Below are 27856 nucleotides of genomic sequence, written 5' to 3'. Positions count from 1 at the left end.
CTTTACTTAATCCTAAGTATGAGATGATATTTTGTACCCAACAAAAAATTTCCCTTAATTAAAATAAAATGTGGAAGTTAACACATTTTAAATTACTCCAAAGAAATTTTAAAAAAGAAAAAGCAAGGTACATATGAAACAGGCTGTTTATTATGGAAGACTTTAAGGACCTGAAAGGTAAACAGAAGAGTATAATGAATGCCTAATGTCCATCACTCAGCTTCAACAGTAATCAACATGCTGTCCTTTTAATTTCATCTATACCTCCTTCCATTCTGTAACCACTGCTAAATTATTAGTAGCAGTATTATTACTTCTGTAGTATTTTGGAATTTGGTAATATATATATTGAAAAATAGAAATCTTGGGTATACTCATATAACCAACATCCCTCCATGATACAGAACATTTTCACATCAAAAACTTTCTGCATGTCTCTTTGTAGTCGCATCCCACCACCACCATCATAAAAAAACATACTGCTAAGTTGGACTTCATAAAAAGTTCAAAAGATATTGTTAAGAGAATGAAAAGGCAAACGAGAAGGATACAATATTTGCAGATAGTATCTAATAAAGAACATTTATCTAAAGTATATAATTGATTCTCTCAGAAGTCAGTAATAAGATTGCCAGCCTCTACTCTAGACCTGCACTTGTCGTTCTTCAGTCGCTCAAGTCCAACTGTTTGCAGCCCCATGGACTGTAGCACACCAAACTCTTGTATCCTTCACTATCTCCTGGAATTTGCTCAAAGTCGTGTCCATTGAGTTGGTGATGCCATCCAGCCATCTCATCCTGTCCTTCTCGTTTTGCCTTCAACTTTCCCCACATCAGAGTCTTTTCCAGTGAGTCGGCTCTTTGCATCAGGTGGCCAAAGTATTGGAGCTTCAGCATCAGTCCTTCTTATTTATAGTCAGGGTTGATTTCCTTTAGTATTGACTGGTTTGATCTTGCAGTCCAGGGGACTCTAGAGTTTTCTCCAACACCACCGTTTGAAGGCAACAATTCTTTGGTGCTCAGCCTTCTTTCTTTATGGTCTTACTCTCACGTCCATACATGACTATGGAAAAAATCATGTATTTGACTATATGGACCTTTTTCAGCAAAGTGATGTCTCTGGCTTTTAATACACTGTTTGTCATGGCTTTCTTCTAAGGAGCAGGCATCATTTAATTTCATGGCTGCAGTCACTGTCTGTAGTGATTTTGGAGCCCAGGAAAATAAAATCTGTCACTGTTTCCACTTTCCTCCCATCTATTTGCTATGAAGTGATGGGACCCAATGCCATGATCTTAGTTTTTTTAAGGTTGAGTTTCAAGCCAGCTTTTTCAAAGCAGAGATACTGAGTAGGTAGTTGGATTGAGTGTATTGTATGTGGGGAGAAGTCACAGTAGGAGATACAAATTTTAGAGTTATCAGCATACAGGTGCTATTTTAAAATCTTGAGATCAGATGAGATTAACAGCATAGGTAGAACAGGAAGATGAGAAGGAACCAATATAGGATTCAGGAGTGGCCTGTCCTGTGAGGAAAAACCAAAAGAATATGTTGTTCTGGAAAACAGAATTGTGCAAACAGAAGATTAATCAGCTCTGTTGAATGCTGGGTCAAATAATTGAATAGGAGTTTTGTCCATTGCACTTAACAATGTAGATTCATGCCATTACTAACCATGGTAAGACTTTCAGTGGAATGATGAGAATAAAAACCCAGGGTGGTCTCAAGAGAAAGTAGAAGAATTAGAGGTGAATATGGAAAACTGAAGTATTTTGCTGTGAAAGGAAGCAGAAAATGAAGCAGTTTGATGGAGGATATAGGAGACAAGGGTTTTTTTTAATTTGGGTTTTTGGGGAATAGTAGCAGTTATCATGGAGAAGGGAATGGCAGCCCACTCCAGTGTTCTTGCCTGGAGAATCCCAGGGACGGCGGAGCCTGGTGGGTTGCTGTCTATGGGGTCGCAGAGAGTCGGACACGACTGAAGCGACTTAGCAGCAGCAGCAGCAGTTATCAGCATATAGATGTTTATATGCTCATTGGAATGATCCAATAAGAGGGAAAATTGACACAGGAGAGAGAAGAAGGTTGTTGGAAATGACCTTTGAATGGGTTAGCACAGAAGAGACATTATTAATGTGCATTATACTTGAGCAATCATGATTTTTTTTTTGTACATCTTTATGTACTCTTTGGAGAAGGAAATGGCAACTCACTCCAGTATTCTTGCCTGGAGAATCTCACGGACAGAGGAGCCTGGCAAACCATGGTCCATAGGGTCGGAGAGGGTCGGACACAACTGAAGCGACTAAGCACAAGCGTGCATGTACTCTTTCTCAGTTATTGTTTTCAGTACTTTAAGTAATGATCTTAAGCTGTGGAATAATTTCCTAAAGTACCTGAAACATATTTGTTCTCCTACTGAGTTGTCTTAAAGAATTCATTGTTTCTAGGGACTTGTCATATTAGGATCAAAATAGCCAGACAGAGGACCTGGATAGGTATTTTCCCAAAGAAGACTTAAAGATAATTAACAGGCACATGAAAAGATACTCAGCATCACTAATCATCAGAGAAATGCAATTCAAAATCACAGTGAGATATCACCTCACACCTTTCAAAATGACTATTATCAAAAAGTCAACAAATAAAAGAACTCTCACGAACCGTTTGTGGGAATGTAAATGTGCAGCCACTGTGGAAAACAGTATAGAGGTTCCACAAAAAATTAAAAACAGAAGTGCCATACAAAACAATTCCACTTCTGGGTATTCTCTGAAGAAAGCAAAAACACTAATTTGAAAAGATACATATACTGTGTGTTCATCACATTATTTACAATAACCAGGATATGAAAGGAACCTGAGTGCCCATTGATAGGTGAATGGATAAAAATGATGTAGTCTAGATATGTACCTATTCACATATATGTATATACACATATTCTTTTTTATGGGTGATAACATGCAAGTAGATGAAATCTTGTCATTTGCAACAATGCATATGGACCTAGAGGGTATTATTCTAAATGAAGTAAGTCAGGTAAAAACAGATACCATATGATTTCACTTTATATGTGGAATCTAAAAGCAAAACATGTAAACAAACATAAGAAAGCAGAAACAGTTATAGATGCAGAGAACAAACAGGTAGTTGCCAGAGGGGAGATGGGTGGGGGGATTAGTGCAATAGGTGAGAAAGATTAAGAGGTACAAACTTCCAGTTACCAAATAGATGAAGCACAGGGATGAAATGTACAGTGTGGGGAATAGAGTAAATAATAATGTAATATCTTTGTATGGTGACAGATGGTAACTAGACTTCCTACATTGATCATTTTGAAATATATAGAAATACCAAATCATTATGTTGTATGCTAGGAACCAACAGTGTTGTAGATCAGTTATGCTTCAAAAACAAGCAAACTCAGAGAAGAAGATCAGATTTGTGGTTATCAGAGAGAGGCTGGGATTGCGCTGGGGGGGAGGGGGTTAGGAAATTGAAGGGAGTCAAAAGATACAAACTTCCAGTTACAAGATTAAGTACTAAAGATGTCATGTGTAACATGATAAACATAATTAAACACTGCTGTATGTTATATATGAAAGTTGTTAAGCAAGTAGGTCTTAAGAGTTTTTATCACAAGAAAATGTCTTTGTATCTGTATGAGATGATAGATATTTATTAAACTTACTGTGGCATCAAAAGATGCTAACAATAACCCTGTGTACGAGACAGCAAAAGAGACACTGATGTATAGAACAGTCTTATGGACTCTGTTGCAGAGGGAGAGGGTGGGAAGATTTGGGAGAATGGCATTGAAACATGTATAATATCATGTATGAAACAAGTTGCCAGTCCAGGTTCGATGCACCATGCTGGAATGCTTGGGGTTAGTGCACTGGGACGACCCAGAGGAATGGTATGGGGAGGGAGGAGGGAGGAGGGTTCAGGATGGGGAACACATGTATACCTGTGGAGGATTCATTTTGATATTTGGCAAAACTAATACAATTTGTAAAGTTTAAAAAGAAAAAAACAAAAAAATCAGAGTAACCAGAGTTTTTTGAAAAGATTCTAAGGGCAGACAAATCGCAAATAACTAATAGGATGAAGATGAATGATAAACCTATTACTTGCTTTTATCACTTAATATTACTGTAGAGGTCTTCATGTATTCAGGCTTTTCTTATATTTTATATGCACCCAAAAATTGCTTATATGTGTTAAAAAATTTTTTACAAACTTCAGAATCTGTTGCTTTCTAGTGGTGGTGAATGATTATTTCAGAAGAATCTGGCCAGTCTTTGGACTAGTGGAAAAAAAAAATGTGAATTTAAAAATTTTGTAGTAGTTCAAAGTGTGCCCTCTTGTGGACTGTTATTAAAACATTTTTCTCTTACATTTTAGATTCAATTGATTATATATTATCAAGTGTATTATGGTCTAAAGTTGAGACCTACATCTAAATGTTATAGTTCCTTAAGACCTCAGCCTCATTTAGAGGAAATAAAATGACCATTGTTTGATTTTTGCATTTCTGATCCCATTGTATAGGAAATCATCTTGTGATAAAGGAATCAATCTTAAGTTATATTGTACTATATATAGTACAACATAGATTTAGGTATTTACTTACCTAGCTGCTTAGGATTTATATTCTACCTATTTCCCAAAAGAATTTGAGGCAGCGTATTCTATTAAATGTAATATAAACTGAGACAATAAAAATATAATAGTTTTAAGCCCTCCCTCCCACCTTCCTCACTAAAGAAAAGGAGAAATTAGTATTACCAAGGAAGGAAAAGTGCTAATTAGCTAAATAGTCCACACACATAAAATGTTGGTTTATTCAAAATAATACAATCCTGTAAGACAGCATAGCATAAAGAACATTGAACTAGAAATCCAAACTTTTGTAGGTCAGTTTACAAGCTGTGAGACCTTAAATGTTTTGCTTCTCTGAGGAACATTTCATTTACCTTTTTTACTGGTTTGTCTTTTCTGTCATAGCATTGTAGATACCTCCCAGTTTGATGTCCTTCATATAATGGTTGATAATGTGAGATAAGATTAGAAACACCTGAGTTCAGGAGCGTCCCTGGCTTTTCCCCGGTTGGTTCAGACGGTAAAGAAAGTACACAATCCCCCTGCCGTAACAGACATGGGTTCAATCCCTGAGTCAAGAAAGTCCCCTGGAGAAGGAAGTGGCAGCCCACTCCAGTATTCTTGCCTGGGGAGTTCCATGGACAGAGGAGCCTGGTGGGCTGCAGTCCATGGGGTCGCTAAGAGTCAGACATGACTGAGCAACTTCGCTTTCACTTTTCACTTTCATGCATTGGAGAAGGAAATGGCAACCCACTCCAGTACTCTTGGCCTGGAGAATCCCAGGGACGGAGGAGCCTGGTGGGCTGCAGTCTATGGGGTCGCACAGAGTCGGACATGACTGAAGCAACTTAGCAGCAGCAGCAGCAGAGCGTTAGAGTGGTTTCATGGATGCTTACTTTATTACTGTTAAAACGTACATATGTGTTTTAGGAACTTTTGTCAGTATATTTATAATCAAAGTGAGGAAAAAGAAAATTCTTATTTTTACCTACTTATATACTTTCACTATTTTTAAGAAAAAACTTTTTAAAGTTGAATTAAGATGTATGAATAAGGGGAATTATTAATGTTACATCATTACACTGTTCTGAAGATTATAAACGAAAAAACTCAGAGGTTCTCCTGAAAGTTACTGACTAGCTTCTCTTAAAAAAAAAGAGAAGTATTTAAACTGTTTAAAAATTACAATTCAGCTTTCTATTTCAGCACTATGTCTTAGATAATTGATGTAGAGCAGACTCTGTTTGCTGTTTATGAAGCTATTTAATGAAGACACATCTTTTTCAAAATTTATTTTTTAATTCAAGGATAATTGCTTTACAGAATTTTGTTGTTTTCTGTCAAACATCAACATGGAATCAGCCATAGGTGTACCTGTGTCCCCTCCCTCTTGTACCTCCCTCCCCATCTCACCCTTCTAGGTTGATTCAGAGCCCCTGTTTAAGTTCCATGAGACATACAGCAAATTCCCATTGGCTATCTATTTTGCATATGGTAATGTAAGTTTCCATGTTACTCTGTCCAGACATCTCACCCTCTCCTCCCCTCTCACCATGTCCATAAGTCTGTTCTCTATGTCTGTTTCTCCACTGCTGCCCTGCAAGTAAATTCATCGATACCATCTTATTAGATTCTATATATATGCATTATTATGCAATACTTTTCTCTTTCTGACTTCACTCTGAATGATAGGCTCTTGGTGCATCCACCTTATTAGAACTGACTCAAATGTGTTCCTTTTTATGACTAATATTCCATTGTGTATATGTACCACAGCTTTATCCATTCATCTGTCAATGGACATCCAGATTGCTTTCATGTTCTAGCTATTGTAAATAGTGCTGCAGTTAACATTGGGGTACATGTGTCTTTTTCAATTTTGGTTTCCTCAGGGTATATGCCTAGGAATGGGATTGCTGGGTCATCTGGTGGTTTTATTCCTAGTTTTTTAAGGAATCTCCTTACTGTCTTCTATAGTGGCTGTATCAATTTACATTCCCACCAACAGTGCAAGAGGGTTCTCTTTTCTCCACACCCTTTCCAGCCTTTATTGTTTGAAGATTCATCTTTTAATAATGGTCACATTATTTACCAGGAAGGCAAGTTGAAGATAAATTTTTATGCATATATAATGTGGAAAAGAAAATAGTGTTTGTCAAAATTAAGTGTCCCTGTCCAGTAATACAGCCACATTGTTTAGGTTCTGACCTTTGCTCCACACATTACTTGAAATTCCTTGTAAATTAATTTTCTCGTCAGTAAAATGCAGGAAAAAAAAGAGTACCTACCTTACTTCATTGTTGTGAGGACTAAATGTGTTGTTGCATACAAAGCATTTTGCAGTGTGAACATACAGTAAATAATACATGCATGATGGCTGTTACTGTTATGTATAGCTTGAGCATGCAAAAAGCAGAACATTTTATTTTTTAAGCATTTCCCTAGTAGTAATATATTTGACATTGTTACAAATAATTATCTGTTTTTTGTTGCAGTGTTTGGGAAATGGGAAGTAATGACAGCTGGCACCTGAACTAAGTACTTTCATAGGCAACACCATTCCAGAACTTCAGGATGAATGGGGATATGCCCCATGTCCCCATCACTACTCTTGCGGGGATTGCTAGTCTTACAGACCGTAAGTTTGGTTAACATTCTACTCTGACATTGATTTTTAAAGAGACTATGACAATAATTGTTGGTGGTGTCATAAATAACACAAAGTGTGTAAAGATTTTAGATTTTGAATGCATAAGTGTGAAAGTAACAAAATTAGTGAACTAATAATAAGACCTTAATTTCTCTTTCATCCTAAGGACCCATTAAGAAATGGTAGTATGTTTTTGTTTAAAGGTCTTACATGAAAGGGATAAATGTAAAAGTAAGGATCAGAGAAGATGAAACAATCATTAAAAATCGAAACTGAAGAAACATGGTTTGCATATAGAAATTATTACACACTTAAAAAAGCATTTAGGGAAATGGTAACTGAAACTGCCCTTCAAACAAGAAAATTTGATGGCCCCACTTAATCTAATTTCTTAGTGATATTTATTTTGGATGCCACGTTTGGTAATCTTTTGGAGTTTGTCACAGATGTCAGGAGCCTATTTTACCCTGAACACTTAAGTTTCTTAAGAACATTGTCATTCACTTGAGGTTTAGTTCAGTTCAGTCGCTCAGTCATGTCTAACTCTTTGCGACCCCATGGACTGCAGCACACCAGGCTTCCCTGTCCATCACCAACTCCCAGAGCATGCTCAAACTCATGTCCATCGAGTCGGTGATACCATCTAGCCATCTCATCCTCTGTCGTCCCCTTCTCCTCTTGCTTTGAGTCTTTCCCAGCATCAGGGTCTTTTCCAATGAGTCAGATCTTCGCATCAGGTGGCCAAAGTGTTGGAGCTTCAGCTTTTGCATCAGTCCTTCCAAGGAACATTCAGGACTGATTTCTTTAGGACTGATTGGTTTGATCTCCCTGCTGTCCAAGGGACTCTCAAGAGTCTTCTCCAACACCACAGTTCAAAAACATCAATTCTTCAGCAGTCAGCTTTCCTTATGGTCCAACTCTCACATCTATATGGGACTACTGGAAAAACCATAGCTTTGACTAGACCTTTGTTGGCAGGTTTAATTAGTGTAGTGCAATATTTTAGGGGCTCATTCCTTTGGTAGGCAATTTTAACTTAGTCCCTGTGTAAAAACTGCTCACAATGTTAGTCCTTATCCTACCTGAATAAATAAAGGGGAGAAGACATATGAGAAGGAAGGGTTGATGGTGAATAGATGACATCCTTTCTTTGTAAAACAAGCATTTTGTAAGATGTAAGGTTTCATAAAAGCAGCTATAGGAAAATAACTTCAAGAAATGTTTTCATCTATGTTCCCCCAATTACTATTTTTTTCTGTTGTTAATTTCCAGCTAGTTTAAGTGGGTGTAAAATAGATAACAGCCTACAGCTTTGAGGCAGGGCTACTTTATAAAATCTGACATAACAAGAAAGTAGTTGGTGTGGATTTAATAGGTAAGAAAGCTTTTGAAATAGTCTTTAGTTTTGGTTATCACTTTGTTCAAGTAAGGCATAAATTCATATGATATGTTGTAGGAGTGCAGAGTCAAACAACCAGAAATTTCTTTTTTTTTGTTGGGGTGGGGTTGAGTTCTGTGCATTATCTCAGCTGTACCTCATTAAAATTTTTCTGCCCAATAAATTCTACGTATTAAGTAATGATTTGTTTCCAATGTTTTTATGAACAAAAACTTATTATCACCCATAGTGACTGAGTGGCATGAGAGTTAATACTATATAGGTGATTAAAAATTAAACCAAAAACAAAGACACTATTGTTAACTTTTTAACTTTTATTTTAAACAAATGAACTAATTCCTTTTATGTGAAGAGACATTAAGTAACTGAATTTAAACAACTGTGAACATCGATGTCCTTTTTTTTTTTTGCTGTCAGAATAGAATGAAGAGATTATTTAGGAATTTACAACTTAAAGCAAAATTCCTTAGATATTTTTCTTTCTTTAGAATCCTATTCTATGGATGTTGTTCTCCTACTAAAGTGAGCTATTTTTGTATTTGCCCAAGCTTTTAAAAACACACATTAGTTGTCTATCTGGTGAAGAGTCAGATATTGTAACTTGGTTTATTTATTTGATTATGATAAATCTTTACAATAGAAGTAAATTAGATTAATTAATACACTCAATTTTTAGAAATTACTTATTTTTTTTAAATCCTTTTTTGGCTATTTATTAAAGTAATAAAGATATTAAGACATGAAAAGTTAGCACAGAGTTTTACTCTTAGTATAATCTATTGTGGTCAAAGGGACGTTTGGGGAGTTTTGTAGAGTAGTTTGGGGTTTGTTTGGGGAGAGACAGAATGCCTTTTAATTCATACTGATATTTTACAATTTATTTAATCCCATATATATTTAAGCATGAAAGAGGTTTCATACTGTCACTCAATTAATTTCTCATAATCTGATTTTATTCCAAATAGTCCTGAACCAGCTGCCTCTTCCATCCCCTTTACCTGCTACAACTACAAAGAGCCTTCTCTTTAATGCACGAATAGCAGAAGAAGTGAACTGCCTTTTGGCCTGTAGGGATGATAATTTGGTTTCACAGCTTGTCCACAGCCTCAACCAGGTATCAACAGATCACATGTAAGTATATCTAAAGTAAGATGAAATGTTTTGGTCTTAGTAAAAGAATCAGTATTCCTGGTTTAACTTTTATTTCTAAAAAATTTTAATACATAATTTATTTTAAATTATTGGAATATCCTCTTTAAAATATAGCCTTATTGTGATATTAATGAGATTTAAATAGACCATAGTTATTTTGAGACAGTAGTTCTGATGCATGTAATTCTATGAATATTTTTTTTGATTCTTGTAATAATCTTGGGATTCATCAAGATGGATCTGTGCAGAGGTCTCAAGTTGTTCATTAATTTAGCTCCTTTTCCTGAAATTGCTGGAATAGTTAGAATTTCCGGGCACTAGGGACTTTAGTGATGGTTCTGTTTGGAATAGGCTTATATGCTTTTCATGTAAAATATAGCAAGAACTCAGAGATTAATTTCAAGGAAGGTTGCTACAGAATTTGGAACTAATTTTTCTCCAGGATTTGTTGTACAGTGTGAACACAGATGTGTGTTTTCACACAATAGACTTTAAAATAATATGAACTAAAATACGTAGCTTATTTACAGACTTTTTCCACAAGTATACTTTTTAAAATTCACTTTTTACTACCAAAACAGTATGTATGTATACTCAACACAACAATGTATAAAAAGTTCATAACCCACTGCACAGTGGTACTCTTGTGCCCTTCCATTCTTTTAATTTTTTTAACTTAAAGATTCATTATTTAGGGGAATGAGTATAAAACACATTATAATGGACAGATCTCTGCCATTACCTGTATGTAGCTCATACTATGGGGCCATTTTTTAAGCTGAAGAATTTAGCAGAAATAATAAATGTGAATTTACTGATGGGAAACTGAGAAATGATTGTTTAAATTCAGAAGGAAGTATATCTCTACAGAAATTCAACAGTGTCTAAGTGTTTTACTGCTTCTCATACCTGTGCATTCTCTTCTTTTTGGCTCTGTTGGGACTGTATTGCGGCTTGTGGGCTCCTCATTGCAGTGCACGGCTTTCTCTAGTTGTGGCGTGTGGGGGCTTCTGAAGTTGCAGTGTGCGGACTTAGTAGTTGTGGCTCAAGGGCTTGGTTGCCCTATGGCATGTGGGATACAGTTTCTCTACCAGGGATCAAACCTGCGTCCGCTACATTGGATGGCAGAGTCTTAACTATTGGACCACGAGGGAAGGCCCTACCTGAACATCCTTAATTGAAAGATTTTCACCACATATTTAAAGAGATAAAAGGAGAAGCACATATACAATTATGATTAATTATATGGTGAGCTCCTTTGATTGCCCCCAGAAATGTATTTAATTTTATCATTGGACACCATCTTTACGAATCTTTCTAATTAGATTTAATGAGTGCAACAGTGACGTGTAAAATTTAAAATACTGCCTAATTTTTATTTCTTAGCATTTGTGAACTTAACTTGCTACTTACTAACTGCAGCTATTCTTAACCACTTACTTGGGATTTTTTCTCTCCAGTGGCTTTATTTGAGATGAGAATAAAGAGGGGGCAATTACATAACCTTGGGTCTTGTCTTAATCAACATGGCAACATTGTTTCATTCAGAGAACATTCTCAAAAAGACAAAGTCACTTATATTCAGATATAAGGGAGAAAATATATTCCAAGCCCGGATATCAACTTCTGTGCATAATTATCACCTCTACCTTTCCACTATTTTGAATAGAACAGACACTTATTTTATACTTTTATGCTAATATAAACATTCTTACATAAACTTACAATCCATAAAATAATGTTTTCTGTTTAAAATAAAGTGGGGAAAGGAAAGAAGTCTACAATTTAAGTAATAGAAGTTAAAGAATTCTTAATGACCATCACTTTTTAAATGTTTTATATTTATTTTTTCAATGCCAGAGAGTTGAAAGATAACCTTGGCAGTGATGATCCAGAAGGCGACATACCAGTCTTGTTGCAGGCCGTCCTGGCGAGGAGTCCTAACGTTTTCAGGGAGAAAAGTATGCAGAACAGATATGTACAAAGTGGTGAGTTTTTTAATAATTGAATTTCATAGTATATATATTTTTAATGTGTCTTGTATCAGAACTTGCTTCACATGTAAATTCAGCTGTCTCCTTTAACAAACTAGCCTGTCATCTGTGAATACTCTTTGATACCTTGAATCAAACCAAGAACAAAAAGGAAACTAAATAGATAGTAACATTCTTGCAGTTTATTCAATTAGGCAAAACTTAATATGCAGTTTGCTGGATATTTCAAAATGTATTAATTTAGTCAATGAAAGAGCTTTTTATTTTAGAAACCTAGAATAGATATGACAGAAGTCTTTCATTAATCAAATAATAAAAATATCTGCAGAGCTTCTGAAAATGGAGTGTGTGTATAAATAAATATACCAAGTATTAGTTTTAGTACTGATGGGTGATTATAGTCATGGTTATATAGTAATTGGTTTAACACTTTAGAAATAGAAAAAGGTTTGTAACTAAAATATTACTATTAAGGAAAACTCTATTTATAATAAGCATTAGAAAAACCATAAAAATACTACATCTAGCGCATATGATTTTTCTGTAGTCAAGGAGAATCCTTAAGTTAGGAGCTTTGTTCTGGTCTGAAGCTTACTGAATCTAGTAAGCTCAAGTGCTTGCTTCCCTCTCAAGACTAAAACAGCAGAAAGGAATAGTTGACAACCCAGGAAGATCCAGTTTATTTAATTGATTATTTGTGTGCAAGAATATTGCCACATTTGCTGACAGTACCTTGGTGAAGCTCATCATTCCATTTCTTAGTTTTGTTTTTAAATAGTATTACTATGTTGATGGTGTGTCCTTCTGTGTGAATTGTGTTTTTAAAGCAATTGCATAGTTGCTATCCATTTCCCAAAGTGAATCTAGGGAATTTCCTTCTAGGAAATTGAAGTCAGGTATGCAGGACAAGACTGTATCTTCATCAGTCTTGGATGGCAGTAGTAGGTCACAGATAGAAGTGGTGAAAGGAAAGCTAGAATTAAACATACTCTGGAAGAATGTTGGAATGAAAGAAAATATGGAGAGATCATTGATTGGAAGGAAGACTATAGGCATATCTTGTTTTATTGCACTTCGCTTTACTGCACTTCTCAGATAGTGCCTGTTTAACAAATTGAATGTTTATGGCAGCTGTGCATTGAGCAAGTCTGTCAGTACCATTTTTCAAACAGCATTTGCTTATTTTGTGTCTCTGTCACATTCTGCTAATTGTTACAATATTTAAAAACATTATCACTGTGTTTGTTATGGTGATGTTTGAAGTTACTATTATATTTGAGGGCACCAGGAACCACACCCATGTAAGTCAGTGAACTAATGGATAAATGTATGTTCTGGCAGAACTGGCAGTTCCACTTTCCTTGAGCCTTGCTGTTTTCTGAGACAGAACGTATTGAAATGAGTCCATTAATAACTCCACAGTGACCTCTTAAGTATTCAAGTGAAAAGAAGAGCCGCATATCTTTTTCTCTAATCAAAAGCCAGAAATGCTTAAGCTTAGTGAGGAAGACATGTCGAAAGCCAAGATAGGCCAAAAGCTAGGCCTCTTGTCCCTTACAGCCAAGTTATCAAAAACAAAGGAAAAATTCTTGAAGGGAGTGGGGAAGTGCTACCCCAATAAACACTTGAATGTTAAGAAACTAAAATAACCTTCATTGCTGATATGGAGAAAGTTTTAGCGGTCAGGGTGGAAGATCAAGCCAGTCAGAATACTCCCTTAAGCCAAAGCCTAATCCAGAGCAAGGCCCTAACTCTCTTTGGTTCTCTCAAGGCTAAGAGAGTTGAGGAAGCTGCAGAAGAAAAGTTTGAAGCTAGCAGAGATTGGTTTATGAGGTTTCAGGAAAGAAGCTATCTCCATTAACTTTACAGTGCAAGGTGAAGCTACAAGTACTGATGTAGAAACTGCAGCAAGTTATCCAGATCTAGCTAAAATAATTAATGAAAGTGGCTATGCTAAACAAAAGATTTTCAGTATAGATGAAACAGTTTTCTATTGGAAGAAGATGCCAGCTAGTACTTTCATAGCTAGAGAGAAAAAGTCAATGCCTGGCTTCAAAGCTTCAAAGGAGCTAATACAGGTGGTGAATTTAGGTTGAAACCAGTGCTCGTTGACCATTCTGAAAATTCTAGGGCCCTTAAGAGTTATGCTAAATCAACTCTGCCTGTGCTGTATAAATGGAACAAGAAACCAGGATAATAAGCATATTTGTTTATAACATGGTTTATTGAATACTTTAAGCCCACTGTTGAGACCTACTGCTCAGAAAAAAGAAAAAAGGGTTCACCAACTGAATGGACATGAGTTTGAGTAAACTCCAGGAGATAGAGAAGGACAGGGAAGACTGGCATGCTGCAGTCCATGGGATGACAGAGTCAGACATGACTTAGCAACTTAACAGCACAGTTCTTTGGATCTTTGAGAGAATCAGAAAGAACTATTAGGATTTCATTTGACCTTTTTATTTATAAAGCCAATGCCTCTAAACTAGTGATTCCAGCTTGTCATAGTAATGATAGTTAATTCAGAGGAAAATACTTTTTAACTCTCGTCTTAAAGAGTTTTGTCCCCTTCTCTCAAAAAAATCAAAATCAGAAACAGTAGTTATAGTAATTAAATTATTAAACCATGGCATATATGACTTAGTACTGAATTTAGGTTGGAAGAGAAAATTCATAAACTGAAATTTAGACTACCTATAAAAGAAAACATACTATTAGTGTTAGACTTTGAGGTGATTTTGTGCCCTCATGTCATTCAGCTGTTGTTGTAGAGCTAGAATCCTTTTTGTAGCTCCTGGCAAATAAACATGTAACTTTTGTTTGAATGTAAAAGGCACTTTTCATATCAGCAGCAGAAAATGAACTTTTGGGAAATAATGTGATGCTTGAATTTCCCAAAAAGAGTAGCTATATGTATTATAAGAAAGGTCAGTGTTAATTATAGATTTTTATTTTTGATTTTAGAGTGTCTAAATAGCTGAATTTTTCTGCATCTCCTATATAACAGAATGGAAAGAGTTGAAAGCAACAGGTGAAAGAACAGTGTGAAAGGAAATGTGAGAATCTGAAAGCTGTTCTCACACTTTCATTCATTAAACAAATATTCATTTAATCCCTATTTTATGGCAAGAATTACTGTAAAAGAAAGAGTAGGAACATTCTGATGTTCATTAAAAGACTGAGATGGTAATTTCAGTACCTCAAACCTTGGACCTTTAAGAAAAGTACTTCTTAAAAGTTAGGTCCTAATCACAACAAAATACATAGAGTTGTTAAAATTAAGTTCCTAAGGAGGGGAGATGAATGTAATAAAATATTGTGCATAATAGGAAATACCATCCAAAAGCCTATTGTAGACAGAAGTGTGTAGTATTTATTAAAGGATTAGGTCAGAGGTCCCCAACCATTTTGACAGCAGGGACCTATTTCCTGGAAGACAATTACTCCATGGACAAGGGATGGGAAATGGTTTTAGGATGATTCAAGTACGTTACATTTATTGTGCACTTTAATGCTGCCACTGATCTGACAGGAGGTACAGGTTCACATCCTGGAGACAAGGGAATCCCTGGATTAGATGAAGTGGCTTCTGAAAGTTCTTTTCAATTCTAAAGCTGAATGTAGGACACTAAGTAAGCAAGTACATAGCTCTCTATCTCTGTCCCTGGATTAGTTGACATGCTAAAAGGATGTTTGGTAAAATTGGTTGTGCTTAAAATTTATAGTTTCTGTATTTTGCTCTTCAAAATGAACGTGTTGGTCAAAAAGAAAAGAACAGAAAGAACTTCTGAGTGTTTGTGAGAGAATGGTTGATTTAAATCACTTAATGCTTTACCAATAGAAGAATATAACATACTTACTGTTTTTGTATATTATGTAGGAATGATGATGTCTCAGTATAAACTTTCTCAGAATTCCATGCACAGTAGTCCTGCATCTTCCAATTATCAACAAACCACTATCTCACATAGCCCCTCCAGGTAATGTATTTATCATTTTATGAAGAGCTATTTTCTGTAGTGAATGTGTTTGAGAATATACAGTATGTACATGCATTTAGGTAATGGTGAAATTCCTAAAGTTAATTCCTAAAGGTAATTTACCTGGTGGCTCAGAGGTTAAAGCGTCTGCCCACAATGCAGGAGACCTGGGTTCGATCCCTGGGTTGGGAAGATCCCCTGGAGAGGGAAATGGCAACCCACTCCAGTATTCTTGCCTGGAGAATCCCATGGACGGAGGAGCCTGCTGGGCTACAGTTCATGGGGTTGCAAAGAGTCAGACCCGACTGAGAGACTTCACTTTCTTTCAAAAAGTTTAGATGCTTATCCTTACATAGCACATGAATATTTGCCTTAAAATGTTAAATGTGGAAATGCTCTAATATACTGTTTGAAATAAATAGTAACTTAATTTCATGCAAACAAAAGAATGTGTTGAAATAGAGCATGTTTGAGATAAATAAGAAAATTCTTCGAGTAGAATTTAGGGAGCATGTAAAATAAATGAATTACTCTATTTGAAAACTGCTTAGTATAACTCTTAGGTTCTGAATTGTGAATGATTTTTGTACATTATTTTTCAGAATTTTCTGTGTACATAGATTTTATTTTATTGAAATAACAAGAAATATCACTTATTTCATTTCCTGATATTGTGTATTTGGATTTTGGATTTTAGCCGGTTTGTGCCACCACAGACAAGCTCTGGGAACAGATTTATGCCACAACAAAATAGCCCAGTGCCTAGTCCATATGCCCCACAAAGCCCTGCAGGATACATGCCATATTCCCATCCTTCAAGTTATACAACACATCCACAGATGCAGCAAGGTAAGAAAGCTGGTGCTTATTTACAAGAATGCCTGTAGTTCCAGCAAATTCATTGTTTTCTTTACTTTTTTCTTTTCATAAGTTTTCAAACACAAATACTAAACTGTATACTTACTCATCAGCAAACGTTTCTTTTTAACTATGGCTTATGTAATTAAAAACATATTACATTTATTGCTTGAACATTCATCATTTGGGAGGTAAAAAGATAAGTGTAATTTCAGTCTTTGGATTACCTTATATTATACAACTGAGTATATATAGTTATAAAATTAGGAACTGCTTTATTTAATTAGGCTTCTTATAGTAGCACTAAGTCAAAGAAGAATTATATATTAATTAGTTAAGTATATGTAGTGTGAAAAATTTAATATCAAGTATATACAGTACTAATAGAGGAAAATTAATAATCTTGGATGCAGAATTTTCTGGGATTAGATTACTAGTTCTTATTTGAAGTTAGTTGTTGGTAATATGTCTTTTTAAGATCATACTGCCTTGGGATATATGCCATGGCTATCAGATAATGTATTAATATTAGTATATATTTGTTTTTACTTTTTTGGAGAAATTTTGAAAAATACAAAATATAATAACACATGTACCTATGTTTTTGTCCCTCATAATTAACAACAAATTTTTAATAGTCACAGTCAGTCTTTAGTTCCTGTTTGTATTCTTAGTTTTTTATTATGCATGGAGTTAGTATCTTATAAAGTTTTAACTTGGGGTCATCTATTGAAACATCCAGATTCTGGTTTTCCAAACTAGATAATGAAATACTGGGTTGAGCTTATTTCATATAGTAACTCAGGGAAAAACTTGGAGGCAATCAATCACACCTTTGAAATAGACACCTCCAAAATTATAGGATTTAGTGTGAGTACAAACAGAAGTATGCGTATATACTGGCTCTTGATGTTTGTGAAATTTTACTGTTTTACTCTGGGATGCCAAAGTTACCTGGAGAAGGAAATGGCAACCCACTCCAGTATTCTTGGCTGGAGAATCCCATGGACAGAGCAGCCTGACAGGCCAAAGTCCATGGGGTTGCAAAGTGTCGGACACAACTGAGGAGCTAACACACACACACATGCCAGAGTTATGAGGATCATTTTAAATGTAATTAAAAAGAGGAGAAACGTTGACAGAACACATTTGCTTCCTACAGAAATACCCACATATATATGTGTAGGAGAAAAAAAATGAGTTTACTGTAAATACTGTTGTCACGTTATAAGGAGATAAACCCAGCTTTTTCAAAAGAATAAGTTGAAATCACAAAATCAAAAAATATATACATAGTTTGAGGGCCTATTCAGTAATTAGTCATTTCTTGGAAATGTTCAGATACTTGAGAAACTAAAAATAATATTCAGAGATTAGCCTCAAATAGATAGCAAAATTAAAAGAAAAAAATTTAATGTAGTAAGAAACAGATAGGTAAATGGAACAAAAAAGATTCCAGAAATAAGGCAGATGTCTGTGGGAACTTAGAATTTGTGAAAGGTAACATTTAAAATTCTTATAAACTTGAAAAGTTTTCATGTGGAAAACTAGAGAATAACACAGTGGACCATTTTACCAATAGGCATTCTGCCTCTCTGTCCTTAATTACATTTGCTAAGAAGGCAGAGTTCTCCTTTATAAATACCAAGTGTAATAATTTGCCCCTAAAAATACTGAGAACATTTATAACCTTTTTCCCCTATATATGATCTAATCTAGTTTCTCACACATTGCACTTGGTTTTTACATCTCTTTTGACTCTTTTAAAAATCTATTTGGTCCCATAGCCTCTCTCCATGATAGTAATTTCTGGTTTTTTTTTTTTTAGAAATTCTGTGCTACCTTTGTGGTGGAGTATCACATATTCTAGACTTCACTGTTTCCTATTGTGTTGTTTGATTTGCTCATATACTCCTTATGTTTCCTACCAACTGGAAGTTATCAGTAAAGGCTCTATTAATTTCTAGTTTTATATTTTTGGCAAGGATACTAAAGTAATGTGCACTTCATATTGCATCACATCAGAAGACTTATAATCACAAGTGGCTTTGTTATTAGTAATATTTAGGTGGTAACCACTTCTTTTATAATGAACATAATTTCTCCTTTGCAATTAGTAAGTAATCTGTCAGATTATACTTTGAGATCACATAACTCCATTTCCTATTAATCTTTATCCTAAAAGGTCTACCATCCATTAGTGATTCTGTTTCCAATTCTGTCATTCTAAGATGGTATCTTGCATCAGTATGTAATAGTGGATTGTTTAGTAAATCATGTTGGATAGGTTGGCTAGGCATTTTGAAATTTTAGTTGATTCTTAGATCATTTAGAGGAAAAATGTTCTAGGTGGATAAACAGTTTACATGTTTGTTTGTATTTTGACTCATGGAACTATAAGAAGAAAACATGGGGGTGAATTTTGGGTAATGTTGGATCAAGAAATGGGCTTCCCTGGTAGCTCAACTGTAAAGAATCTGCCTGCAGTGCAGGAGACCTGGGTTCGATCCCTGGGTTGGGAAGATCCCCTGTAGAAGGGATAAGCTACCCACTCCAGTATTCTTGGGCTTCCCTTGTGGCTCAGCTGGTAAAGAATCCACCTGCAATGCAGGAGACCTGGGTTCGACCCTGGGTTGGGAAGATCCCCTGTAGAAGGGAACAGCTACTCACTCCAGTATTCTGGCCTGGAGAATTCCACGAACTGTATAGTCCATGGGGTCACAAAGAGTCAGACACAACTGAGCGACTTTGACTTACTCACCAAGGGTCAAGAAGGCCTTTCTAAGTAGGACTGTATTCTAGAAATGGGGGAAAAGACAGATTAATCACAAATTTCTGTATAAGACGAGAGAACAAGTAAAGACAGGTAAATTGACTAAAGAAGTAAATAATTTACTGAAAAAGAAAAACAAATTGGATGCAGAAAGGTTTAATATGTTCAACCTGGTTCGCAATTAAAGAGATGTTAATCAAAATTAAATTGAAATAAAATTTTATTATAACTATCAGATTAGTGAACATGTTTTAGTGTGCAGGGAAATTCAAACTTCATACAGTCTTCATAGGAATATAAATTGGTAGAACCGTTTTAGAGAGCAGTTTGACAATATCTATTTCTGTTTAAAATCTCCCTCAGTTCTTCAAAATCTGTCTCTTCTATAACTAGGGGAGGGTATAAAGCATGTTCAGACAGTTCCATCTCAAGTTCTACTAAGCATTCATGGAAAGGATATTCTAATTTTACTAGAACTAAAGACCTAAGTATGAAAAAACAGAACTATGAAACTCTTGAAAGAAAATTTCAGAGAGTAATTTTTATGATTTTGTGTTAAGTAGGGAATCTGAATGTGTAATACACATGAAAAGATGCTTGGCTTCACTATTGTTTAAGGAAAGAAACACAAATTAAAGTAACCATCAGAGACATTTCTCATCTTCAGATTGATGAAAATCGTTGGCAAGAATATAGAGCAGCAAGAACACTTGTCTATTACTAGTAGAGTGGTCATAAATAATTTGGAAAACTATTTGTTAATGTTTAGCAAGGGTTAAAAACAGGAATATTCAGCAATTTCACTTCTAGACACATTTATAAGTCATTATAAGAATACATAATACATTACAACATTGTTTATGATGACAAAAATATTCAGGCAATCTAAACTACTAACATAAGTCTGGATAAAATGTGTACATTATGTAGCAGACTAAAGAAGTAATGTATGTCATTATTTATTTAAAATAAAACGACATATATAAAAATAGATATATTTCAACACAATATTGAAATTGAAGTGTTATAGAAGAATATATACATATACCATTTATATAATGTGCTAAGCAATAATGTGTTATTTAGAAATATATTCATTTATAGCAAAGCTATAAAGATATTCATAGGTAGAGTGAACTCTAAGTTCAATAGTAGCACTTGCTTTTAGTGAATAAGAGGAAGAAAATAAAGGAGAGGCATATGCAGGTATATGGAGAGCTTCAACCATATCTAATATCTTATTTCTTTTCAGAAATCAGTCTGAATGACTTGTGGCACAGTGTTAAGATTTGATCAAGCTGTGTATAGTCAGCCAGCTTATTATATTAGTCTTTGTAATTTATGAAGACTAAAGTATTACTTGTGAATAATTATTGTTACTATCCTCTAAGAATTTTACCAGTTTATTTTTATAAATCTTTTTTAAAATTCTTATTAATTTCAGCATCGGTATCAAGTCCCATTGTTGCAGGTGGTTTGAGAAACCTACATGATAATAAAGTTTCTGGTTCGTTGTCTGGCAATTCTGCTAATCATCATGCTGATAATCCTAGACATGGCTCAAGTGACGACTACCTACACATGGTGCACAGGATAAGTAGTGACGTATGTAATCATATTAGTTACATTAAGGTAATGAAATAGTTCTAATATTTGTCACATAACCCAGTATTTCAATTCTATAATATAAAGGAAATCTGTCTTTTTTTTTGTGGGTTATACTACGTCTGAGAATTTAGCTGTACTCCTAGAGCTTAATCTAGAGAAGGGTTTGCTAAACTTGCCAGTAGTCTGATCCACAAACTAAGAATGATTTTCATAGTTTAAGAGAACAACAGCAACAAGTAACTTTATGTGACAAACTGTGTATGACCCAGAAAACTTGTGCATTATCTGTCTCTTTATAGAAAAAGTTTGCCAACCTGTGGTCTAGAGGTTTAGGTCCTTAATGAAATCACACTTCATCTTAAAGTATTTGCTCACAAAAAGATGTCTTCTTATGAGCCTTTATATATTAGTACTTAGCTCTTTTTCCCTCTAAGACTTGTAAAAACCATTTTTCCCTGAAATTTAATGTTACGTTAATGTTATTGAAATAATCCACATACTAGAGATTTGTTATTTGTTTGGTGGTATTATCACATGTTACACGTATTTAAGTTGAACAAAGATGACATTGGACTCTGCCTTCAAGACATTTATTTACATTTATGACCTAGTAGGATATTCAGAGCTCCTTTTGTAGAAAACAGTAAACAAAAATGGAGCATACCAGTAATACCAGTTCTCTTATTCATTGCCATGCTTAGGCTGTTGATTGTTTTGGATACAGTTTCAATTCTTCTAAGATATACCATGAAGAAAACAGGAAAGTGCAGAAGAATTATGCTTTTGAATACCAACACTTTACCTGTCAGTAATTTATGTCTTTTATTGGTTCTCTTTAAGATTTCTATAAAGCCTCATCCATTATTCCAGGTATAACTGTTATACTCTGTTCCTAGGATGGAGATTCTTCAACAATGAGGAATGCTGCGTCTTTTCCCTTGAGGTCTCCACAGCCAGTATGTTCCCCTGCTGGAAGTGATGGGACTCCAAAAGGTATCATTGTAACTAAAATTTCCTTAATTTTTCAGATTTCAAGTTGAGTAAAGAATTCAAACTTCTTAATGCAGGTACCAAAAAATTATTCTTTATGACTTTTCATTTATTGTAGGAAAAAAAGGAACCTGTACTTACTGTTTTCAGATATATATAGTATCATTCTTACTGATTATCCAATGGTCTTTTCAAACCATAATCCTTTTAATATTTCTTAAATATTTGAAATTATTGATCTTTCTCTCTTTGGCCTCCAAAACTTATTCTGTAGTGAATCCACCTGCTTTCCTTGTTTTTTCATTGTCATTTTTCCCTTCATTAGCTCTTTGTTCTCTCATTTCTCAAGATTTCTATCATTATATTTTTATCTTCTATTTTACTTTTTTCCTTGACTGTTTTACTCAGTTTTGGTAGTAGCATTAGTTATTTTTGTGAACAGGACACCAAAATCAATGTCTTTGCTTCCAGTTCTATCTCTCAAATTGTAATTTTTCATTCCAGACAAACCTCTTCACATCTAGCTGATATTTCAAATTCATGTTCAAAATTTTTCTTGATGTTCTTTCTGCCATTTTTGTTGGTCTTAATGATATTTCAATCCTGAATTGTCTTAATCTTCTCTCACTTCTTAGATAGTCATTTATCAAAATCTGGCCTGTTCTCTGTGAATTACTTCATTTGATCTCGTACATCTACTTTATTTCTGCTTATTAAAATCATATTAATTCTTCAAGTTCTAAGTTAAATGGCTGATCTTCTATGGACTCTCTCCTAGTGTCTCTAAGATGTTTATATTTTTTCTAATAACTTATTTATGAACATGAATTTCATTTTCTGTATCTTCTAATTCCCAAAGAACCTTGTGTGGTCTTGTGTGCATAGTAAAGTCACAAAATTCTGAGTTTAAATCCAGGTTTGAGCTATTTTAAAAAATACTTAAAACTGGGCTTCCTCAGTGGCTCAGTCTTGGAAGAATCTGCCTGCAAATGCAGGAGACACTGCATTGGCAGTGTTTGATCCCACATCTGGAAGATCCCACATACAGTGGGGCAGCTAAGCCCAAGCACCACACCTACTGAGCCCACACTCTATGGAGTCTGCAAGGTGTAACTGAGGCCTGTGTGTCCTAGAGGCCATGCTCTGCAACAGAAGACGTCTACACCACCACCGAAGAGTAGCCCCTGCTTGTCACAACCTCAGAAAAGCCTGTGCGACAAGAAGGAGCCAGCATGGTCAAAAATAAATAAGTCTTAGTTTAAAAAAAAGACTTAAAACTAAAGTCCAAACTTAAAAAGAAAAACTTAAAACGTCCGATTTTGTTGGAGAATATCATATCCACTTTAGAGAATTCGCTTTTAATTAATTGCAGTATAGCTGATAATAAATTTTAACTATTCATGAGAATTTCTAATTGTGGCCATCTAAAACATGGACTGGGCTGCCTCACTGTAAAAATTTCTTTTTCATAGTTTATGTTCCAGGTCTTTGATTTGGGATATCCTTCATGAGGTGAAAGCTGAACTTTTATGAGCCATTCTAATTCAATAATTCTAATTCAATAATTAGAATTTTGAGCCATTCTAATTCTTTAATTCTATGAATTTTCAGGGATTAAAATAACCGAGTTTGTGAAAAAGAGAACAACTTCCAACTCCGTTTGTAGGTTAGGTGTCAAAGTTAGGTACAAATCTTACAGGTATTTTCAGAGTGAGAAATATTTAGACTGCCAGGGAGGAGAGTAGCAGTGGAATAGCTGGTTATTCTGGATAATGAGACCATTTTCTCTGTAACTCTTGAGGGTGGATAGATGAATAAATGGATGGTTAGATGGATAGATAACTTTAGATAGAAAGAGAAGAAAACTAGAACAATTAAGCTCACGAACTTTCCTCCTCAGAAGCCTCTATTTCTGCTCATGCGGTTGTTTTCCAACTAGTTTTGAATGTTGAATGCATCTTCAGTAAGCCTAGTTTGATTTTTAGATTAATTGTTGGAATTTAAAGTTTGTTCTAAAATATATAATTTGACAGATAAATTTTAAGTGAAAAGACAATATGATGTATTATAATTCACACATTAGACAGATCTGGGTTTAAATTTTTGGTTTGCTAGCTATTTAATATTGGGAAAATTTCTTAATCTCTATAAATGTCGTGTTAGTTTCTGCAAAATAGTTATAATACTCATCAAGATTGTTGTAAATCATTTAAATGAATTGATGTGCAAAGTACTTTGCACAAGCTCTGGCACAAAATAAGTGGTCCCAGAGTGTTCGTTTCATTTCTTTTTAATGTCTCCATAAAAGCTCCACCTGAAATCAGTCTATCTTTGATGTAACTTCAAACTAACATTTGTAGTAAAAACACTGAAACAATTTAAGACAAGCCTAGGTTTAAGTTCATTCTATAAAGCACTTTTACCTTGACTGATTTTTATTATTTCTCATGGTCTTTTAAAATTTTTACAAGTAGTCTAATTGACAAGTAATGTATATACTATTCAGATGCAGTTATACATTTGTTTCTAAAGCATGTCAATACAATTTTTCACCATTGAAACTTGTTAACAAAAAATTTTCCCATTTGTTTAGCTTATTTTTAGCACTTCCTTATATAGTGTTTAATTTAATGGACTCTGGGCTGAACATGTTTTATTGAGCATTGAAATTTGCTCAACCTGCATATTTTTCTAATAAAAGGAGGATTAGCAAGCTGAAGAGAGTATGTAAATGGTGTTAAGTGAGGGAAAAAGAGACGACCTCATAAAGGTATAAGTTAATACTTTACCACCAATTTGTTAAATAAGTGAAGACTGATCCCTGTAATTTTTCCCACTTCCTTTTTCTTATACCATTAAGTATTCCTGTGAGCGTAGTCTCTAGGATTAATTTGTAACCTTTTTGTAATTTGACAGACTTATTCTTGCTTTAGACATGTCAGTTTTTCTAGATAATAAGTGAGAGTATAGAGATTATCATTCTTAAAATATTTGTGTTGCATCTTTAGAAATAGTGAACTCTTTTGATGTTTTCAAGCTAAGTACTTATACTTTTTAGGTGAAAAAATAAAGATAATACTGATCTGGAAGATGAAAACCCATTCTTTAATTCAGACCTGAGTCATCTGGCAACAAGCTGAAAGACCATGGGGACATATCGTTAGGCTTTCATACTCTGTAAATAAGTAGCCAGATGAAATACTTTACATTTTTTCTAGCAGTACTATATTGTTGCTTATTTAATGTATCACATGTCTGAAAATGTAAAACTAGCACAACTGTTCATTCCTGTTGAATTGTTTTTCTAGGATCAAGACCATCTTTAATCCTGCAGTCTCAGTCTCTACCTTGTTCATCACCTCGAGATGTTCCACCAGACATCTTGTTAGATTCTCCAGAAAGAAAGCAAAAGAAGCAAAAGAAAATGAAATTAGGCAAAGATGAAAAAGACCAGAATGAGAAGGCTGCAATGTATGATATCATTAGCTCTCCATCCAAGGACTCCACTAAACTTACGTTAAGACTTACTCGTGTAAGATCTTCAGACATGGACCAGCAAGAGGATATGCTTTCTGGTATGGAAAATAGCAATGTTTCAGAAAATGATATTCCTTTTAATGTGCAGTACCCAGGACAGACTTCAAAAACACCCATTACTCCACAGGATGTAAACCGCCCACTAAATGCTGCTCAGTGTTTGTCGCAGCAAGAACAAACAGCATTCCTTCCAGCAAATCAAGTGCCTGTTTTACAACAGAACACTTCAGTTGCTACAAAACAGCCCCAGACTTCTGTGGTACTGAATCAGCAACAGGTATCACAACAGGGACCTATATATGATGAAGTGGAATTGGATGCATTGGCTGAAATTGAGCGAATAGAGAGAGAATCAGCTATTGAAAGGGAGCGTTTTTCAAAAGAAGTTCAAGATAAAGGTAAAATAATCTCATTACTATCACTTCATACCCTTGGTGAATATATAATTATATAATGTCCTAACACGTTTTTAATATTATGTCTTTTTTCTTATTTTATGATTTTTAATGTTTCTCAATTGTGGTTTTGTTACTAATGCTCATCCTTCAGAATGAAATTCTTAATTTCATTTTTTATTTGAAAGAACTATCTGAGGTTTGGTAATTCTGTAAAACCAAATAGGTCTATCACCTATTATATATCAAATGATTTTATCTGTGCTCATCTTCCAAAGTGATTGTTTCCACAAGTTATGTTAACATAATTTTGCATCTTTACCTTTTTTCTACCTAATCAAGGTTAACCACTATAGATTATTTTGAATCAGTGCTTTTAAGGAAAAATTGTGTGTATGTTTGTTATGCAGTTAGATTTTTCCCTTGGTTTATAATTTGGTCATCTCAATGTGAATTTTTTTAAGTAAAAAAATGAAGAAAGAATTTTAAGTTAGTATTAAATAGCAATAAGAATTAAGAATCTTTTGTTGGTGATTATAGTTAAGTGTTCCCTTTTGTCTGACTGGTGTATTAGGATGAATTTACAAGACACCTGTTCTGTAAGTTTATGGACTTTCTTTTTGTGCTTTATAAAAAATTATAGTGAAAGTAAATCCTGTTAAGTTCTTAGTTGTTTGGTTTGGTGAACATTATGTTTAAAATCTCTTGAAAATTTGGAGAGAGACTAATAAATCAGTAGTTATAAAGTTAGTTATTTATAAATTTTATGTCTCTACAGTAGGTGCATATACATATTTGACCATCCAAACCAAAGAATACTTTGGTTTAATTTTATAGTTAAATATTCTAGATTTAGTTATAGTTCTTCTAGTTTCTCTTTGGTCATTATAAAACAAAACTTCTTGATGTTGACTTGAAGTCATTTTTATATATGATCTTGCTCATCATGTGACAGGATCACTTGTAGATCATTCTGTACCTATGTTGAGAAACATGCAAAAGATCATACTGTGTTTCCTGCCTATCATGACGGCTGTTTTAATGTTACTGGAAGAATAAACTGTACTTGGTAATTGTTACATTACCATCTTTGCTAAGTGCAGAAATCACAGGTAGATGCAGATAAAAAAATTGCTAGACGTCTTCATTTTATTGACTCAGAAACTTTTTTTTTAACTAGCAGATCATAGACATTAAAGATGAAATAAAGTGTCACTTGCCCTTTTTCTCTTTGCTTAGTAGTTTGGGGTTCAGGAAACAATTCTATAGGTTCCAAAATGTATCTTTTCCTCCAGCCTCTCATAAAAGTATATGCATATCAAGTGAAGAGAGCAATATTATTCAGCTACTCTTGATAATATTACCTTATTCCATTTCCTGAATCCTGTGACAGTTTTGTAAAAAAACATGTGCTGTTGTAATTTCTTTGCCAAGAAATATTAGTTGCCTTGAGAACTTTTGCATGACATTTTAATTTGTGTTTTTAAAAATTGCATTCTTTTAAAAAGAGTATGATTCTTTTTTAATGACTTAATTGTTGGAACGAAAGCAGAGAAAATGGTGAGCTTTTTTCCTTACTTTTTTGAACTTTTACTATATCCTATTTGTTGAAACCATAGTTTTTACGTTTAAAAACTGAATGGAAATAAGGATAGTAAAATACTAGTTGCATGTTAGCAAGTATTTTAGACTGCTAACTTTTCTTTGGGAAAATAAAAGAAAATCAAAAAACAGAATACTGTTCTTCCTAAAACTTGTTATGTATATTTAAATTTTTATTATCCATCTTCTCTGTCATCTGTGATGCTGTGACTAAAACAAAGATATTTGAAAAGCTGAGTGACCACAATTGACTTACAATTTGAAATAATGTAAGCTACCTTACAGAGGCAGCTGGTTCTGTAAGGATTTAAGGG

The 27856-nt window shown here is 34.4% G+C and overlaps 1 protein-coding gene across 4 annotated transcripts in view; it reads left to right on the top strand.

Annotated features, from left to right (window-relative positions):
* NIPBL (NIPBL cohesin loading factor) overlaps window positions 1-27856 on the top strand; it is a 205463-nt gene that overhangs the window by 82937 nt on the left and 94670 nt on the right. For 3 of the 4 annotated variants that reach the window (NM_001206584.2, XM_015459095.3, XM_005221614.4), the window contains exons 2-9: window positions 7100-7242; window positions 9619-9784; window positions 11666-11793; window positions 15680-15779; window positions 16477-16628; window positions 20855-21015; window positions 21915-22011; window positions 25317-25943. In NM_001206584.2, the coding sequence (NP_001193513.1) occupies window positions 7179-7242; window positions 9619-9784; window positions 11666-11793; window positions 15680-15779; window positions 16477-16628; window positions 20855-21015; window positions 21915-22011; window positions 25317-25943 (1495 nt within the window). In that variant the 5' untranslated portion in view covers window positions 7100-7178. The other variant, XM_059878768.1, reaches the window with a different exon arrangement.

Source organism: Bos taurus, chromosome 20 (genome assembly GCF_002263795.3).
Source record: "Bos taurus isolate L1 Dominette 01449 registration number 42190680 breed Hereford chromosome 20, ARS-UCD2.0, whole genome shotgun sequence".
Taxonomy (NCBI): Eukaryota; Metazoa; Chordata; class Mammalia; order Artiodactyla; family Bovidae; genus Bos; species Bos taurus.
Note: the sequence above shows the minus strand (reverse complement) of the source record. Positions and strands in the feature narration are given on the sequence as shown.